Raw genomic sequence first — 15,754 nt, forward strand, 5'->3', positions numbered from 1 at the left:
TCTGATTGTTATCAGGGCCCTCAAAAATGAATTAAGACAGCAAATGCTAATTCTTACTCTTAACAGCCAACGGGACGTTTTTCCCGTTGTAATCTTCAAGAACATTTTTCTAGGTTGTGGTGACTGTTTTATACTCTGTTGGTAGTCTACTATCTTTTGTATTCTCTGTCGTATTTCTTACCTTACCATTAATTCGTTGTGATATGAAGACGAGAAGTAGAGGGAGGAGAAGAAGGGGAAAGAGGAGAAGAACGATAAAGAGGGAAAGGAGGAGAAGAAGGAGGAGGGGGAGAAGCAGGAGAATTAGAAGAAGGTGGAGAATAAGGATGAAAGGTAGAACAAGAGGAAAGAGGAGAAGGGGGATGAGAAAGAGACGAAGGGGGAGAAGGAGAAAGAGAAGAAAGAAAGAGAAGAAAGAGGAGGAGAAAGCAATAGGAGAAATAGAGGGAGGAGAAGATGGAGGAGAAGGGGGAAGAGAAGACGGAGAAGAAAGAGAAGGAGGGAAAGGAGGAGAAGAAGAAGGAGGAGGAGAAGCAGGGAAATGAGGAGAAGGAAGAGGAGGAGAAGAAGGTAGAGGAGGAGGAGAAGGGGCAGAAGAGGAAAGACGAGAAGGAGAAGGAGGAGAAAGGCAAAGGAAGAGCAGAAGACGGAGCAGAAGAAGGGGGTGGGGAGGAGAAGGAGGAAAAGGAGGAGAAGAGGAGGGAGGAGTAGATGGAGGAGGAAAAGTAGGAGGAGAAGGAGAAGAAAGACGGGGAGAAGAAGGAGGAGGAAAAGAAGGAGGAGAAGGACAGGAGAATAATGTGAGAAACAAGGAGAACGAAGAGAAGGAGAAGCAAGAGGGGGAGAAGAAGGAGGAAAAGGAGTATAAGTAAAAGAAGAAAGAGAAGATGGGGAGGAGGAGAAGGACAAGGGGAAGAAAGGGCGCAAGAAGACAAAGGACGGGAAGTAGAAGGGGAGAGGAAGGAGGAACAGAAGTATAGGGAGGTGGAGAAGTAGAAGAAACAGAAGGAGAGAAAGGAGGAGAAGGATGATATAGGAAGGAGGAGAAGCAGGAAAATGAGAAGGAGGAAGAGCAGAAGAAGGTAGGGGAGGATAAGAAGGTAGGAGAGGGAGAGAAGGAGGAGAAGAAGGGGGAGAAGAGGCAAGAGGAAAAGAAGGAGGAGGAGGAAGATGAGCAGAAGAAGGGGAGAAGGAGGGGAAGTGGAGAAGGGAGAATGAGAAAGATGAAAGGGAGGAGGAAAAGAAGGAAGAAGAGAAAAAGGAGAGAAGAGAAGAAGTATGTGAAGGAGAAGAAAGAGGAGAAGAAGGAAGAAGCGAAGGAGGGGAGAAGGAAGAGTAGAAGGAATAAAGGAGAAGGAAGCGGGAAGAAGGAAGAAAAAGAGGAATATAAAATGAAGAGAAAGAGAAGCAGAAGAAAACCGCAGAGAAGAAGGGGAAGAAGGAGGCAGAAAAGGAGAGGAAAAGGAGAATCAGGAGGAGAAACAGGAGGAGAAGGAGGAAAAAACGAGGATTAGGGGGTGGAGTAGGGAGAGAAAGAAGAAGAGAAGGAGCAAAAGAAGGAGGATGAGAGGAAGGGGAGAAGGAGAAGAAGCCGGAGGAGAAGAAGGAAAAAGTGGAAAAGGAGAAGGAGAAGCAAGAGAAGGAAAAGGAGGAAAAGAAGAAGGAAGACGGGAAGCAGAAGGAGGAGAAGAAGGAATAGGAGAAGTAGATGGAGAAGATGAAGCAGAAGAAGGAGTACAAGCAGAAGGAGAAGAAAGATAAGGAAGGCAATGAGGAGAAGGTGGAGAAGGAGGAGAAGCAGGAAAATTAGAAGGGGGAGGAGGAGAAGGAAAAGGATACAGAGGAAAAGGAGGAGAAGAGAAAGAGGAGAAGGAGGGGGAGAAAGAGGAGAGGGAGGAGAAGGAGAAATAAAAGAACGTGAAGAAAGAGAAGGAGAAGAAGGAAGAAGAGAAGTAGAGGGAGAAGAAGGAAGAGAATGAGAAATAGAGTAGAGTGAACGGCGGAGAAGAGGACGGAGGAGGAGAAGCAGAAAAATGGGGAGCAGGAGGAGAAGAAGGTAGAGGAGGAGAATGAGGAGAAGAAGGAGAAGAAGAAGAAGAGTAAAAAGCAAAAGAAGGAGGAGGAGAAAGGGGAGAAGGAAGCAAAGAAGGAGAAAAGAAGGAAGAAGGGAAAAGAGATGGAGGAGGAGAAGGAGAAGAAGAATGAGAAAAAGGAGGAGAAGAAAGAAAATAATATGGCAGAAGGGAGGGAGGAGGAGAAGGAAGAGAAGCAGCAGGAGAAGGAGGAATAGTAGAAAGGGAGAAAGAGGGGGAGAAGACGGAGGAAAAGAAGGAGGAAAAAGGAGGAAGAGAAGGAGAAGACGAGAAGAAGAAGCAAAAGGATTAGAAGAAGGATAATCGGGAGAAGGAGAAGGAAGAAAAGGAGGAGAAGAAAGAGGAGAAGGAGAGAAGTACGAGAAGAAGGAAAAAGAGAAAGTGAAAAAGAAGCAGAACGAGAAGGAGAAGAAGCATAAGGGGAGAAGAAGAAGGAAAAAGTAGAAACAGGCAAGAAGAAAGAGAAGAATAAAGAGGAAAGGGAAAAGGAGGAAAAGGAGAAGGGGGAAAAGAAAAAGGAAGAGACGAAGGAGAAGGAGGAGAAGAAGGCAGAGGAGAAGTAGAGGGAGGAGAAGAAGGGGAAAGAGGAAAAGAAGAACGATAAAGAGGGAAAGGAGGAGATGAGGGGGAGAAGCAGGACAATTAGAAGAAGGTGGAGAATAAGGAGGAAAGGTAGAACAAGAGGAAAGAGGAGAAGGGGGATTAGAAAGAGGTGAAGGAGGAGAAGGAGAAAGAGAAGAAAGAAAGAGAAGAAAGAGGAGGAGAAAGCAATGGGAGAAGTAGAGGAAGGAGAAGATGAAGGAGAAGGCGGAAGAGAAGACAGAGAAGAAAGAGAAGAAGGGAAAGGAGGAGAAGGAGGAGGAGAAGCAGGGGAATGAGGAGAAGGAAGAGGAGGAGAAGAAGTGGGAGGAGGAGGAGATGAAGGAGGAGAAGGGGCAGAAGAGGAAAGAGGAGAAGGAGAAGGAGGAGAAGGGCAAAGGAAGAGCAGAAGACAGAGCAGAAGAAGAGGGTGGGGAGGAGAAGGAGGAAAAGGAGGAGAAGAGGAGGGAGGAGTAGATGGAGGAGGAGATGGAGGAGAAGATGGAGGAGAAGAAGGAGAAGGAGAAAGAGAAGAAAGAGAAAAAGTAAGAGGAGAAAGAGAAGGAGAAGGAGAAGAAGAAGAAGAAGAAGAAGAAGAAGAAGAAGAAGAAGAAGGATAAAGAGAAGAAAGAGGAAAAGTAGCAGAAAGAGGAGAAGGAGAACACGAGGAAAGAAGAGAAAAGAAAGGAATGAGTAGAAGGAGGAGGCGAAGAAAAAGGAGAAGGAAGAGGCGAAGGAGAGGGAGGAGGAGATGAAGGGCAGAAGGAGAGGAAAGAGGACGAGAAGGAGGAAAAAGAGAATGTGAAAGAAGGCAAACGAGAAGGAGACGAAGGAGGAGAAGAAGGATGAGCAGGAAGAGAAGAACCAGGAGAGGATGAGAAGAAGGATGAGGAGGCTAAGAACGAGGAAAAGGAGGAGATGAGAGGAGAAGGAAAAGGAGGCGGACAAGGACAAGTAGGACTAGAAGGAGGATGAGAAGCAGGAACAGAAGGAGGAAGATTAAAGGGAGAAGGAGAAGAAGGAGGAGGAAAACAAGGAGGAGGAGAAGGAGGAGAAGGAAAAGAAGAAGGAGAAGAAGGAAACAGAGAAGGAGAAGAAGAAAGGGGAGAAGGAGGAGGAAAAATAGGAGGAGTAGAAGGAGAATAAGGAAGAGGAGATGGAGATGGAGAAAGGTGGCAAGCAGGAGAAGGAGGAAAAGGAGAATGAGATAAAGGAAAAGGAGCGACAGAGGCAAAAGAGGAGGATTGGGAGACGAAGAAGGAGAAGAAGAAGACAACTCCTGCTTTGCACAATCATTATTTTGGTCATCTCCAATGTAGGAAACATTCAGAACAGATTCCTATCTGCACTGCCCCTTTCCTGGTGCCTGGCCTAAGAAACGTAATGCCAGAGGCTTGGGAAAGAATCACAGAGGGTGCACACATCCAGTGATAAAAAATATATATTTACAGACTGAGCCTTCAAAGTACATCACTTGAATACAAATGTGCTGTTGTTTTAACTTTACTCTCGTCCAATGATGCTTCTTTAATATGATATTTGTTTGAGGAGGCAGCTGAAGAAGGTGCAGAGTAACACCTGGCCTAGTGGCTAAATTGATTGTATCCAACCCTGAGCACATTGTGGGGATATTTACAAATAATATATCCCTGTATGTTCTTACCTCAGTTGGTACATTTGTAAGTGCTTAAAAACAGGCTAATCTCATTAAGTATTAAGTACTATAAAAACAAATTACATTTACTTTTGCATGTTACAAAAACATAAACCATTGTTGGGATACATTTTATTTTGAGGTGTTATGGGTATTCCAGCCTCATAAAAACTCACCTCTAAGCCCACTTCTGCAGAAAGAGAATCTGGTTTCACATTACTGACAAAAATGCCTGGCTTCTGAGACGGACCACTGGAGATACTACAGAAAATAAATACAAAACAGTACTTTAAATAAACTGACACGCTTGCTGATTATAGTTGGTAATATTTATAGGTACTTCAATACTAAAATAAAATAACTCATACCACAAGAATGTACATGCATGCTCTTATGATTAGATTGGGTTAATCTATAACAATAAAAGCAAGTAAGACAACTTCTCTGTTGCAATTGCTGCAGCCGAGAAGCTCAATAAGAAAGGTACTCTACGACCTTGAATGGGTCATTAAATTACTGGCCTGCACCTACCCAAATCCAATCCCAATCTATCTTAAATGTGTTGCCCCATATTAAGGCAGAATCATAACCCACAGTTGCTTGAGAGAGTATAGTGTACTTAAAGTGACTGTGAAGCAGACGAATAGAAAGAAGGACATGTCATTTGAAGGGGGAGTTGGAAATATGTTTATGTAATCAGAAGTTTGTTTCAAAAGTGTATGCGAAAGTTCTGGGAGCCCCTCTACCGAGATGAACACGGCCAAATATTCTGTTCTCTGGATAGGTTACCACTCGCGATGGTCTACAATCACGTTTTAGCTCACTGTGCCTTTCACAGAATAGAGATATTAATTTGCATGTCAATCTGGTCCCACCCACTTGGGCAGTGCAGCACCAAAATGCTAGGCAATTCTCCGTTGAGCAAGAGTACCAACAGCAACCCCAGACACGTGTTTCAGCCTAGTCGGGCTTCATCAGGGAGGTGACACTGTGCTTCTCTAAGCACACTGAGGAAGGGGTCCATATCTGGATTACCCTGGGTAATTTAGGGTGAAACCCCAATTCCCTAAATATGTATGTAAAATGTCTGGGAGCCCCTCTATCAAGAACAAACACAGCTAAATAACCTATTCTCTGGGTTGGTTCTCACTTGGGAGGGTCTACAACCGCATTTTAGCTCACTGTACCTTTCACAAAGGAGAAATTTCAATTTGCATATCAGTCTGGTCTCACCCAATTTGGTAGTCCGGCACCAAAATGTTAGGCAATTCTCCTCTGAGCAAGAGTACCAACAGGAACCGCAGACACAAGTTTCGGCCTAGTCGGACCTCACCAGTGTACCTCTCTAAGCACAGTGAGCAAGGAGTTCATGTCTGGATTACCCCAGGTAATTTAGGGTGAAACCCCAAGTCCCTAAATATATATGCAAACAAGTCTCATAAATTTTCCATGAAATTCCATAAAATTCTTTTTCTGGAAGTCTGGGGTTAGATTCTTCTATTAAAAGGCACCTCTATTTCTCAGTTCATGACCTCCATAGCATACTATCCTCTGTTGTGAAGAAGCAGAGGAACGATTTCTGGAAAAACTGTAGAGACGTATTAGTAATTACAAGTGAACCTCCCATAAATGTTACCCACAAATATTTGAAGGGCTATTTTAGAGGTGTGAACCAGTCCTTATATGCCTCCTTTAATCACTCTCTGAACCCCCTCATCCACCACTGCTCCACATGACCTCCCTCCTGCATCCTAAGAAAGGCTTACATATTTTTCTGTTTCCAGTGCAAGAGCCATGGACATAGAAGATGTGTCTTTTCTCTAAGTAATAACCCCTCTTTGACCATTGAAGCCAGTACAGAGCCATGAGGCCACAATTTAGCTGACAGTGTGCTCATAATATATAGGTCATAAGGCCTTATTTATTGTACATCTAGGTGACAAATTTACAGAAATGATCGAAAGTTGGCGGGATCTTGAATCGCTAAAAATTCAGATGGTTCTGATTAACCCTGAAGACGCTTTCCCTGCACTTCATGTGGACACCATTTCTCTCAGAAGGCTTCACATACTAGCACTCATTGCATAAATGTAATCTGTGTACTTCTGACAGATGGAGAATGGTCGTGCTAGTGGTAGACTACCACCTATAAGAGAAAAGGAAGTGGAGGACGATACAGTCTGATGTTCGTCCTCTCTGCTGGCAGACCTCTTTTGCCTTGTGAAAAATATGGGCCAAATAAAGAATCATGGTTATTGATAGAGCTTTTAGGATAAGTTTGCGTTTAACTAAACCTATCATAAAACACCATGGGACCCTTTGAAACACGTAGGTACCGAAAAGGGTCTAGTATAGCTACACTGCCACATAACAGATATGCCCACATTAGATTCAGCCATTTATCAGATAGACCAGAATCCTTTAAAGTAAACATAGGGGGCTCACCAATACTTTGTGCTAGTGCTTGAAGATATTTCTAACCTTATTTGAGCAATTCTCCTGCACTAGGAAGTAATGTATAGTACATTTGAACAGAACTGGGAGGATAGCACTGGGGCAATTCAATTGTCTTGGAAACAAGACAACCCAGAGCAACACAGGATTGCATCCCAGTCCTCGGTTTAGAGACTGGTCTACAGTATTTTAGGTGTGTTACAAATTAATGAATAAATAATAGTCACAACAGTAGAGGCACATAGATTAAAGCTGCTCCCAACCAAGCTATGTGGTGCAGACATGTGGGTTCACTGATGCCAATGCAAGTCTCTGGGTGTAACCAATAAGTAGTTTTACAGCCCTTTTTTCTCAAATCGTCTAACATATGCACTCATCCTCGCCCTTAAACCGAATTCGGAATTTAGTGCATAGAAATCCATGTTTATGGGAAAGCTGCTACTGACGGTAAGTGCTTATTTTTTTTACTGTCTCTATGCCAACCTCGGCTAACTGTGTTGTATTTATGATTGCAGCAGCTTTAATTTTGAGTCTCCCGGGCTCCTCCGAGCTGGGGGAGCCCAGGAGACTCAAACCGAAAGTACCTGCATTTATAAATACAACATTGTTGTATTTATAAATGCTGTGGTTTTCTTTTTAAGATTCTCGAGCTCTCCTGAGCAGGGGGAGCCCGGAAAACTTAAAAAGAAAACCACAGCATTTATAAATACAACGCAGTTGTATTTATGATTGGGGTGGCTTTCACGTTCAGTCTCTCGTGCTCCTCCAGCCCGGATGAGCCCGGGAGACTCAAAGCGAAAGTCACTGCAATTAAAACATTGTTGTATTTATGATTTCCATGGTTTTCTAACCATGGCAATCATCAATACAAAAACTTTGTATTCATAAAAGCACTTCTCTACTCTCTGGCACTAATGAAGCAAAAGCCTCTGTAATAAAAGCTACCAGCAGTTGCTTTTTGCTTCATTAGTGCCACAAGGGCAGAGATTAACTCAAGCACGGGAGGCTCGTCCATTTCACAAAATGGACGCCTCCTAGTGCTTGATATTAAAGGGGTTTAAACATTATTTGTGTAACATTTTACATAGGAACTTTTATTAAAATGATGTTGATTATATGTTTTTGTTGCCCATCATTTAAGACCATACACATTTTGAGCACACTATTCCTTTAAAAGCAGGAAGATTGGATAGAGTCCGGATTGTCAGTCAACCCTGGCAGAGCCTTACCAGGAAAACACATTTGTTTTGCTTTCAAAGTTTAGGGAGGGACAATTGAGGTTTGGATTTTGGGAAACTCTTTTGGATTGAACATTTGCACATTTCTAGTGAAATCCCATGGTAGGCAGAAGGCTAAATGGCTCATTAAGATTAGGTTGTGGACATTTCTGTTAGCCATATAATTACGAAATGTTTACAACTTTTTTAGAACATGATCGGCTCATGCAGCATCAGGAGAATCTTCATGCAGGTCTTTTTCCAACCCGTACGAGTTTTGTGCAGTGGCACAAGTAACTTCAGGCCGGTCTTTTTCTAACTGTGGTAGTTTCATGCAGTGGCACAAGAAACTCCATGCATCTTTTTTCTTCAATTCATGCTAGGTTCTCTCTGCGGCACAAGAAACTTCACGCATGGTTTTGTTTGATTCGTAGAAGGGTAGCACAGCGGCATGATAAAATTCACACAGGGTTTTGTTTGGTTCGTATTATGTATGTGTGCAGCTCGTTACAGGTCATGAGACGGCACGAGAAACTTTGCAAAGTCTTTTCGATACACAGGGTTGGAGGAATGGCAGATTTCAATGAAAGAGATAGAAATCTTTCAGATTTCGCTTTCGCAGTGGGTGGAACAGAATTTCATAATTTTGGCCAGCCCTATACACAAGATGCTGGTTTTGCTACCTTTTATTGCACTCAACAAAATTAACACTCTGAAGAGATGGAACCAAACCGTGGTTTTCAAAGTCCCACAGACTTACATCTTCACCATATGCTGCAGAATGAAATGATTAGTAAAGACAATTCTGCCGCACAGCCCTTTATTGAACTTTTCAGTCTGCAAAATCTGACAAAGAAGTATGTGGGACTTCAAAAGCTAATGCTTTGTTTCATCTCTGCATAGTATTTTCAGTTAGTCCAACAAATGGTATCAAAACCTTCGGAGCATGAAAATACATGCTGGCACAAATGCTTGAGTATATGCATGTCAGAGAGGAAATGCAATGTGAAATCTTAAGTTACGATCAGCGCCTCCTCAATGCCATACAAATAATGAGCATAACGTAAACTACATAATGTGGCAAACCAGAAGCAAGACTCAGGCCAGAGGACATGATTCAACTTGTGTTTACTTAAATAAAAGAAAATGTGCTATTTTTCCTATGGCCAAAACGGGAATTCCCTTACTAAGAAACTAAAACTAAGGTGCTCGTCAGAATGTCAGAATAACCGGAAAAAACAGTTCTCCATCCTAGCCTGTCCTACTACCTGACCCTATCATTCGACCAAAGAAACACAACAAAGACACAGGTTTTCACCCTGGGGTTTGTCAACACTCCCCAGCTGACACCCTTTGTTCAAACCAACATCAAAGTAAATGTTCCTCTCAGGACACAGTTCCTGAATAGGGCTTCCACAATAGTTATCACAAAGAAAATCCAGTTCAAATAAATGTTGCTCTCGGGAAAAAGTACAAAGTCACTCAATCCTTGTTCCTTCAATTCACCAAAGCTTTTATAGCTTTCATTCAGTGCTTTATTTGACTTATCTCTACCCAAGACTGTCGTATTCTGTGGCCCACCTTACTCCTTTAAGTCTCCCCACTCCTAAGTAGCGGGGATGTTACATTTTGTAATTCAATGCTCTCTTGACTTTCAATATTATCCAATCCTATGTCTCTCAGGACCACTCAGCTCAGCTCTATCATATTTAAGGGTTCTCAAGCCCCTGGAATCCTCTTTCAGTTTCCCACTAGGTTTTGCTACCCTTTCGGCACTTAAAAATATGATTCTCTTGACTTTCAGTATTGTCAAATCTTATGTTTCTCAGGACCCCTTGGTTCAGCTGTAGGCTATTTGCGGGCAGCTTCCAGTCAGGGTGTGCACCCTTTCTCTTCTAGGGACTTGCCAAAATGAATTGCTTGACTTTCTCTACTGTGGGTTTCTTCTGCATCACTCAGAACTCCTCACCCCTATTTCTGATTGTTCCTGGGCTCCTTAGCCTGTAAAATTTTAGATTCCCGCTCGTAGCAATCAACCACTAGTTTCACTTCGTCTTGCGTGGCTGTGACCTGGTTACATACAGAGCTTCCACCAGGAAAGATCAGTGAGGCCTGTGTGGGCGGTGTTCTTCTCCGCCTGTCATTTGATTGCCTCTGGTCGTGGTGGCCATCTTGGGGTCTCGCTGGTTCTCGTGACGCTCTCTCTCTTTCTCAGAATCTTGACACTGGCACTGAAGGGCTTTCACCGCCAGCATTACTAGATTTGGGTAAGTTCTGCAGGCTACGAGCCCACCACATCCTCCCCGTGGCCTCGTCTCCAGGTGCCCTGTGTTTCGCACTCTGGCTGTAGCATCCATTCTGTAAATCTCCTCTCCTGTCATTCAGTGTTGCATCAGGAAATCTCCTCCAATTGAGGACTTTCCCCTTTTTATAGTCGTCTCCGCAACGAAAGGTAACAGATTTCTGATTATAAGATGTCGAGTCTCTCCTCTGCAACGCCTATTCCATCACGTCGCCCCTGCGCCACCTGACTCACTAGACAACGTGTGCCCCTCTCCTCCCTGTCACCCTGTACAGCTTTACCCCTCCTCTGTGTCCCTCTGTATCCTACTGCCTGCTGTATATTTGTTCTGTTGTTACCTCTGAAAAGCGCTTTGTTATACATCTGTACTGTAGTATACCTCTGTAAAGCGCTCCATTGTGTATCTGTATTGTTGTATACCAGCTCTGTAAAGCACTCCATCAGGTCTGTGCTCAATAAGTACAATAATAATAATAATTATAATAAAAATAATAATAATAATAATAATAAAAAGAGGAAGGTTCAGCAGTCATGTCATGATCCAAAATGTTTTGTTTTTTTTAATCTTGTGCACAGTTTCTTTGGTCTCCATATGTGGAGAGTACAGATTTCACAGGGGTTCTCCTTCTAACTAGGGGTGCTCATCCCCTAAAGGGGAGTCACTCCCAGTGAGGTCGCTCTTGCCCAAACCCCTAGAGAGGGTCTTGTGGAGCAGGCTCACCTCCCTAGTCTCAAAGCAGGTGGCTCTGATTCTCAGATTCGTCAAAATGAGTAAAAGTCTAACACTAGGCTTTTTCACATGAAATGTATGTTACGACACATTGAATATGACTATATGAGCCACGTTGTTGTGACATGAGAGAGCTGCTTTCACCCTTGAGAGCCAATTTTTTTCACTGCATGTCCCTGTTCTAAAAGAAAAGATAGAACATTGATACAAAGCTATGTGTTGGTTGGCACCCAGGAATTTCTGAACTAGGACGCATGTACTGCTCATTGGGGTGACTTTGCTGTAGGCTTTTATTGGGAACGAGAACTTGCCATAGGCTAGTACATGGTAACAGGTGAGCTATTCCCTTTAATTGCATTTCAGAAGCGCGACTTAGCTGGATGTGATAGCATCAAGGAATTGTACCAGAAAAGTGCAAAGAAGAAAACACCAGCCAAGTTAACTGAGAATTTCAATGAGGAAAGGTAGTCAAATAACCTGGTAATAATAGGTCAGTGCTATAAAAAAAAACAAAAAAACAATCAAGGCAATAAATAAATACATGGAAGCTACACAAGTTTCAATCTTGCTGGATATTTTTGGTGCTCGATAGACAGCTTAGCCAATCTTAACTACAGATTGACCAACAAATGGAATCAGAGCTGGACAAACAATACAAAAAATGTAATTGCGCAACAATCTAACATAAACATATACAGTCTACTGTACCATTACTTCTTAGTTAGCAACAATTATCATTGACTACACATGTACATTTGTTTGCATTTTTCCCATTTAGAATAGAATCCTGATGATATTAGTCAAGTCAATAATGTTGGCAATGGGATATGAAACGCTCACTAAAACATGGGTAAGTGAGAGATGAGGATTTATTGGAATTACTAATGTGTATTTGTGTTTATTTTGCAAACATGGTGTCATTTCAAACAGAAATAACTTACAAAATAGGCAATAGCAGAGAGGAAAGTATGATGAATCGTGGTATTCAACCACTTCTCCCCAGAGGAGAGCCTTTCCATGTGCAACTAGGGAGGCAAACCCACTATGCAACATTCCACCTACGAATGGCGGTATGTGGGACCTCACAGGGAGAGACTCCCGTTTTGGGGACACGGACTCCGATTCCATTGAGAAACTCCCTGAAACACTTTCTGGTCGGCTAATAATAACATCTGGGCTTCAGAGAAGTCCATCAGAACAAGTCACTGTTTGTCATTGTAATATTAGACACAACATCCAACTTGAAGAAACAATTGATAAAACTACTGAGAAGAAGAAGAGAGGAGAGCAAGTAATGCCGATCGCTCAATGGTTGAAAGCCAACCAAACTGTGACGATGAAGAAAGAACGAGCATGGAGAATGCTCCACAAAAAAGAGAAAGGACTTTAATACTCTGCTGGGAGGACCCGGAAGTCTAATATAAAAAGAAAGACTACAGAAGAGCTGTGAGGCCTGGGAAGTTAGAATCAGAGAGGAGGTGGAAGCTTCGAGAACTGGGAAATCCTCTGTCGGGAGGGTCAGGCCGGTAGGCGTTACCAAGAGTCACAGAGAGAGCAGATGGCTGAGCCATGCAAGGGAAGAAAACCCTGGAAGAAGGAGGACCGAGTGAGCAGTAGCATGATCCGTGGGAGGTGGACTATGTAGTCCAGAAACAGCGCTGAGACCGCTACAGAGTTGGATTTGCAGAGCAGCGAGGAAGAACCAAGAAGATCCAGAGGGAACGCAGAGGCAGTTTTGACTCTGAGTGTCGCCCCGATCCTGGAGAAATATCCAGTGACGCTGGCATCTGAGAAAGTAGGTAACGGTAGGGGCGGGAAACCCGGGAGGGGACGCAGGGATCAAGAGCGCACTGAAACTACTTGTCCCAGTGAAATGACAAATATCCAAATGAGTGAGAATAACTACAGGACTCAGCCTACTCATCCCAGTGATTGGACCAGTGTCCATAAGCATGAGAATAATTCCAGGACTCTGCTTATTCATCCTGGTTAATGGACCAGTTTCGATAGGAGTGAGAATAAGCCCTGTTCTCAGCCTACCTGTCCCAGTGGATGAATGAACAATTATCGATTGGAGTGAAAATAACTCTGTGACTCAGTTTACTCAGCCCAGTGAAGGGTCAAATACCCATAAACTTACTAATTACTACAAGACAGGAAGTGAACAAAGGAGCAAATACTGTTGGTTGGGCTGCTATAATGTTCCAAAGAGAAAGTCAGTAAATCGGACCAAGTGAATTTTGATATGAGCCATGTTGTTCAAGAGGAAGTAAGGAACCAGAGGACTACACAGAACCAAGGTCAAGTAAAGGGGAATTTCAGTTCCCCTAAAATATTGCAGAAAGGGAACTTTAAAGAGACACTTCAAGAAATAAAAGTACAAAAGGATCAAAACCCAAACACAGTGTGGTGACGAAATTTCTCTACAGAAGGAAAATGGATGGCAGAAAGGTAGAAAAGTTCCCAAAAGGAACTGAACGAAATCAAAGTACAAAGGGATCAAAATCCAAACACAGTGTGGAGAAGTTGTTTCACTACAGAAGGGAAAGGGGTGCCAGAAAGGTAGAAAAGTCCCAGAGAGGAACTGAACAAGTTAATCCAAGAAATAGACAAGAACTGTTTGAAAAATCATCTACTGGTGCTGGAAAAGCCTATCCATAAGAACGCAGTCATACTGCTGGGCTTTCTGTTGTTTTTTCTTAGAGGTGGGGCAGTATAGATTAACTTTGAGACAGAAGACTGTAAGGAAGGCATGTTAGCAACAGTAAGACAGACACAAGTGACCACAGTTCAAGGGTGTTTATTGAACCTCAAAAAGGGTTTGAAAAATGCCTATCTAATCCAAAATCTAAAGATGGGTTCAAGCTATGACCATCAAATAATAATAACGTGGTCCTAGTCGTGTCTTGTCAAAATAAAAGGGCCTATACTAATAAAGCTATTGCCAATCCTTACCTCTAAATACAAATAATGTGGCAAATGTTAGGCAAATGAAAAGTGTTACAGAAATGATTTGTCAGCATATTTAAGCCGTTGGCTTCCCTTGCCCACGTTTTCAGCACGAGACAAAACAGCACACTCAAGCTTAGCACTCTCTTGCTTCTCTAGCACGAAGGTGCAGTTTGAAACTTCAACATCATGGCTGTCTGTGCCAAAGACTCTTTGCCATTCAAAGTCTCTTCTTTCAGAGGGCCTGATGCAAGAAACAAACAATAAAGTTCCTTTCCTTTATGTATTTCACATACATACAATGTTCTTAGGTGATTTACTATTCACCTCGGATGCCCCTAAGCCGGGCACAGATCCACTTTAATACACTGTTCTCAGGATTTTCATGTATCCAATTTCTCGGGTGAGTCACGGCTCACACCGGATCGCCCTCTGCCAAACTCAGATCCACTTTGACACAAAATCTTCAATCAATCTCCCTCCTCCAGGATCGGATCAATTTATCTGCTTTAACACAAACTTGCTTTAACACAAAGCTTTCAATTGATCTGCCTCTGCTGGGCTCTGACCAACTTGATCTACTTTGCCATCAACTTTCTTTACTGTATCAACATTCAAGACTTTCGATTATGAACAGGATTTTCATTGACCCGTTGCAGGATCACTTTGATTCACAATCCTTCGCCACTCTTTCACTTACTCTCAGGTGGATACCTTACAGAGACCTTCGATTGAGCACCCACACAGTGCTGGATCACTCTGCCAAAGGTATGAGTGTTTTCAAAGTTCAATCACTCATCTGCAGTTCAACTTTACTCAAGTTGGTTATCACATGCGTTCCATACAATGTCCGTTCCAGCGTTCGCCATACAATGTTGCTGCTTGCAACCTTGGCTTCAACACAGAACGGTCTTGTATCGGTCTCCCCAACTCCCCGGCTGTGTTGATTTCACTGATGCTGCTTTGTTGTTGGAACTGCTGCTTCCTTGTGTGCTTTGCCTCGCTCAGGGTGTGCTCTTGTGCTCTGCCTTTTTTTCTGTGTGGGGAAGTGTAATGGAAGTCAGCTGTGTGTGTGATGGTCAGTAATTGCTTCACCTTGCCTGACCATTGTATTGGGACACGTCAGGTATACGGCTCAGGTGTTAGTCCCTTTTCTCTCATTGTGGTCTGTCTGTGAAAAAGTGTTTGTGTTGTGAAAGGGAGGGGGGTTGATTTCCTAAATATCCTACCTAGTAGGATGGGGTAAATTTATTACAGGAAAGGGGATACTGCGTCTCATCATCTGGTGTCCCACTCCCACTCCCCGAGATCCTCCCACCCTGGTCCACCCCAGGAACTGGATCCAAAAGTGATGGCCCTGTCCTGGCCACCTGGATGACAGATCCCCGGGAACTAGTGGGTGAGACACCTTCCGGTTTCAGAGAGGACAGACTGTTTACTTTTTTTACTTCACTACTGACAAAGAGCACCTTAGTTTTGTTAGGTAGGGAAACCCATAGAGTAGGGATAGAAAGGCTATTTTCTTATACTTTTACTAAATCACTTGTTGAACATGCCAAAAACTGGTCTGTCTCCTTCTTCTGACCTACCACAAAAGGTTGTCCTAAAGTACGGTTCCTTTACATAAGAGCAGTATTGTATTGAAAGACATATGCTGGGTGGTGAAAGGGTAAGAATAGGAACATAAACCAGGGACAAGAACTGGATGATTTTACAGCATTTTCAACATCGACAGAATGAGGACAGTGTTTACATATTGTATAGATATAAAGTGAT

At 43.1% G+C, this 15,754-nt stretch overlaps 1 protein-coding gene across 2 annotated transcripts in view; it reads right to left on the minus strand.

The window, feature by feature from the left end:
- Positions 1 to 15,754, minus strand: part of USH1C (USH1 protein network component harmonin) — an 844,250-nt gene that overhangs the window by 493,712 nt on the left and 334,784 nt on the right. For both annotated transcript variants that reach the window (XM_069623780.1, XM_069623779.1), the window contains exon 9: positions 4,503 to 4,587. In XM_069623780.1, coding sequence (XP_069479881.1) covers positions 4,503 to 4,587 — 85 coding nt within the window. The remainder of the gene's footprint in view (positions 1 to 4,502; positions 4,588 to 15,754) is intronic.

Source organism: Ambystoma mexicanum, chromosome 11, assembly GCF_040938575.1.
Source record: "Ambystoma mexicanum isolate Mex_15411 chromosome 11, UKY_AmexF1_1, whole genome shotgun sequence".
Lineage (NCBI taxonomy): Eukaryota > Metazoa > Chordata > Amphibia > Caudata > Ambystomatidae > Ambystoma > Ambystoma mexicanum.